This window comes from Spinacia oleracea, chromosome 2 (genome assembly GCF_020520425.1).
Source record: "Spinacia oleracea cultivar Varoflay chromosome 2, BTI_SOV_V1, whole genome shotgun sequence".
Classification (NCBI taxonomy): domain Eukaryota; kingdom Viridiplantae; phylum Streptophyta; class Magnoliopsida; order Caryophyllales; family Amaranthaceae; genus Spinacia; species Spinacia oleracea.
In genome coordinates, this window is record NC_079488.1 from 32,532,925 (window position 1) to 32,537,220 (window position 4,296).

General features: G+C 35.4%; 2 protein-coding genes across 2 annotated transcripts; both read left to right on the forward strand.

The window, feature by feature from the left end:
* The first annotated feature begins 227 nt into the window (after window positions 1–227).
* LOC110774794 (protein FAR1-RELATED SEQUENCE 5-like) lies at window positions 228–2,334 on the forward strand. Its single transcript, XM_056835810.1, has 2 exons — window positions 228–236; window positions 1,489–2,334. The coding sequence occupies exons 1-2, from the start codon at window positions 228–230 to the stop codon at window positions 2,332–2,334; spliced, it is 855 nt and encodes a 284-aa protein (XP_056691788.1).
* An 84-nt stretch (window positions 2,335–2,418) lies between these two features.
* On the forward strand, window positions 2,419–3,911 carry LOC130467327 (uncharacterized). The gene is made up of 3 exons (XM_056835811.1): window positions 2,419–2,690; window positions 2,820–3,463; window positions 3,559–3,911. The coding sequence occupies exons 1-3, from the start codon at window positions 2,419–2,421 to the stop codon at window positions 3,909–3,911; spliced, it is 1,269 nt and encodes a 422-aa protein (XP_056691789.1).
* The last annotated feature ends 385 nt before the right edge of the window (window positions 3,912–4,296 follow it).

Below are 4,296 nucleotides of genomic sequence, written 5' to 3' on the forward strand. Positions count from 1 at the left end.
ACTGCCGGAATGTCGCCGGAAAAATGAAATTCCGGCGAGTATTTTTTTACCATTTTTATAAATCGCCGGAAAACTGATAAAAAGTTACCTGTTTCTTCATTATTCGCCGGAAAACTGAAACTCCGGAAAACATTTGTTTCTTCATAATTCATGTGGGAGTTGCGGCGGTGTTTATAGTCGAGGAATTTATCCCGGAAAATCGGCTACCGAAAAGCTCGTAAGCTTCAATGGAGGAGGTAAAAATGGTGTTTTTTTTATTTATTTTATTAAATTCTGGCGCACACCATTTGCATTGGTTCCACAAACCTGGCGCACGGAATTTGCACTGGTTCCATGAACCTGGCGCAAATTCTGTGCGTGGCTTTCCATGGAACTGGCGCACAGAATTTGCGCCAGGTTCATGGAACTAGTGCAAATTCCGTGCGCCAGGTTCGTGGAACCAATGCAAATGGTGTGCGCCATGTACATGTCCTTCATGCAATGTTTGTGCGCCAAAACTAAATCTGAAATTCAAATTGTTTAAATAAAATTTTGTTTTTTAATGTAAAGTTATTCGAATTAATATTATAATTATTTAATTTAAGTTTTATTTATTTAAGAAAATTATGTTAGTGATTTTAGAAATTTCTAGAAATTGAAATTATATAGTTATTTTAAAATATATTTATTTTAGAATTTATGTATTTTAGAATTTATGTTAATTATTATGCGCAAAATTAATATTATAATTTATTAATTTAATTTTTATTTATTTTAGAAAATTATGTTAGTTATTTTAGAATTTATTTATTTTAGAATTTATATATTTTAGAAATTATGTTAGTTATTACGCGCAAAGTTAGAATATAATATGATAATTAAATTTTTATTTAGTTTAGAAAATTATGTTATTGATTTTAGAAAGTATGTTAGTTATTACGCACAAAGTAACATTATTTTAAAAAATTATGTTAGTTATTTTAGAATTTATTTATTTTAGAATTTATATATTTTAGAAATTATGTTAGTTATTATGCGCAAAGTTAGAATATAATATGATAATTAAATTTTTATTTAATTTAAAAAATTATGTTAGTGATTTTAGAAAGTATGTTAGTTATTACGCGCAAAGTAACATTATTTTAAAAAATTATGTTAGTTATTTTAGAATTTATTTATTTTAGAATTTATATATTTTAGAAATTATGTTAGTTATTATGCGCAAAGTTAGAATATAATATGATAATTAAATTTTTATTTAATTTAGAAAATTATGTTAGCGATTTTAGAAAGTATGTTAGTTATTACACGCAAAGTAACATTATTTTAAAAATTATATGTTAATTTAATTGTTATTTAATTAGAAATTACATGTTCATTTAGGAAAATTTAGAAATTACATGTGTCATTTAATTGTTATTTAATTTGGAAATTATATTTTATTTTTATTTTTATATATTTTAGAAATGATGTTAGTGATTTTAATTATTAAATTATGTTTTATTATAGGCCCCACTTCCGGATTATGGTGGCGACGGTGTTGATTATAGTTATCTATTTGCAACAAATGAAATAATCGATGGATTTGAAAACGCAGCGAATTGGGCAAAGCAAGTGGCTATCGAATCTGGGTTCATATTCATAAGTAGCTCGTACAAAACGACGCAAAAAGATGGTCGTAAGTACCATTACTTGAAATGCGATCGGGGAAGGAGGGAAAACAATTGTAGGGATCCAGAGACCGCAAAACGACCAAACACAAAGAGTAAGGCTTGTGGTTGTCGGTTTATGATTAAGTGTGAACAACAACGAGTAGAAGAAAATAATTGGGTTATTGAGTTGCTTCATGATCGTGGCACACATAATCACACATTGATTGTATATCCCGAGGGTCACCGTGGTGTTAGTGGTCTTAGGCAGGGTGCAAAGGAAGTTGTTCGCGAGATGAACGATGCACAAGCTAAGCCAAAAAATATTATGGTGGCCGTTAAAAACAAGTTTCCAGATGAACATCCCAACATGAGGCACATTTACAACTTCAAAGAAAAGACGAGACGAGAAGGTTCAGAAGGAAGAAACGTTGTTGAGCAGATGTTGCATCTAGCCAGAGAGCACGACTACATAAACTGGGTCTCATGCAGTGACCGTACGAGTAAAGTCATAAACCGCGCATTCTTAGCTCACCCTGCAATAGTGGAGGTGTTAAGCACATATCCACTGGTTATTGGTTTGGATTCGACGTACAAGACTAACAGATATGGATTTCCTTTCTTGGAGATTGTTGGTGTGACACCGACAAATCAGAATTTCCTAATCGCCTATGCATTTATGAAAGACGAGACTGCAGCGAGCTAACGTTGGGTGTTACAGAAGTTGAAGCTGCTCCTCGGGGAGGGTGTCATTCCCTCGGCAATATTGACAGACAAAGAGGGTGGTCTAATGAGACCTGTTGCCGAGGTTTTTCCAAATTCCAGACATTTGTTATGTACTTGGCATATCAACAACGACGTGGAGGCCCGCGTATCATTTTTGTGCAACAAGAACAAGGATGTTGGTCGAGCGTTCAAGAACGGAGTTTGGAAAAGAATCATGGAGGCGTCGACTGTGGAAGAATATGATCGTGCAGTTGCAAGCATGGAAGATCGCTATGTAAGATGGCAGAGCGTTATCGATTATGTGCACAACACATGGCTTACTGATCATAGGCAGAAGTTTGTTCTAGCTTGGACGAATGAGGTCCTTCACTTTGGCAACATAACGACTTGTAGGGTCGAGAGTCAACACTCTGTCATAAAGAGTTGGCTTGGAAGTTCGTAAGGGTCATTGGACACTGTTTTTAGAAAAGTGCATGCTTCTATCATTAACCAAGTTACAGAGATTAAAAATGGATTAGAGAGTTCAAGGCGTCGACATGGTGCGTTATTCAAGAGTTATCTATACCAACACCTTGTTGGTCGTGTGTCCCATCATGCTTTGGAGCTTATTTTGGAAGAACATACGAGGATGCGACAGTTAAGTACCGAAGTTTTTGAGAGGTGGTGTTGTGCTAAATTGTCCACTCATGGACTCCCATGTGCTTGCAACATATATATGGCGGTCCAAGGTGGAGTTGGGTTGTATCTTGACCTTGTCCATCGATTTTGGAGGACCTTTGAGATCGGAGATGGGGCGGACATTCCGCAGTTTGTGGAGGAGTCCGCACAAGTCGTTGAGCTATTCCGATCCCTTATCGATGACATGTTAGCTCAAGATATTGCAGTTGTCCGAGATATTTCGAGAATCGTTCACGATGAGTTGCATCCCGAGAATGCGGGTTTTGAGGAACCGGAACCCAACTTAACTAGGAGAGGGAGACCAAGGAAACAAAGAAACTCCACTACAAGGAATCTCAGTTTTGTCGAAGATGTGCGTAATATGGGTCCTCGTCGGAGTTATGATCAAGGGTCGTCGTCAATGAGCACCCAACAAACGAGGTCTTCATTAGGTAATTATCAAATTATATATATATATATACATATATATGTTAAAGTTTGTTTTATATTAAATCGTTAATGTTGGTTATATTTTATTTTTCATTAGGAAGCTATATGAGCATTGATCTCATCCCGCCTGGTTTCAAAGAGTGGTTACCTCAATTCATGTTGCAGTATATTAGAGGATACTGTGATGTAATCCCTGACGGGAACTGCGGATTCCGATGTGCCGCAGAGTTTTTCTTGGGTGATCAAGAACGATATGGTGAGATTCGATCAACGCTTGTTGGAGAGATCGGAAAGCTTGAACAATACCGCCATGTATACCGTCCTGATTCTATTGCTAATGTCTCGTGGCGTATAAATTGGAGAGGTGGACGGTGTGGAGAGGAACACTGGATGATTACCGATTGTGACTTGTGGCCTCTTGCCACACACTTCAATGCGGTCGTAATTTAAATATTTATGTTGTAATACACTAACTGAATTATGTTGTGCTTCATTTTAGTTTGTATTAATTAAAAGACTTTGACGTAGTTACTTTGATTTAGTTATTTGGAAATGCGATGTTAACGAAATTACTTATAAAAGTCAAATATAAACTAAACAAACAAAATCATCCCAAATTAAATTACAAAGTCCATTCTAAACGTCCAAATAAACACGAATTAGAAAGTCCAAATAAACACGAATTACAAAGTCCAAATAAAAATTGAAATACAAATTCCAATGCAACTGAAGTTCATGAAAAGCCATTACAGTCACTGGGAATGCAAAATAAAGTTCCAATCATCCAATAACTTCTGGGCGGCTATCACCATCGGGTGATGAGGATCATTATGAG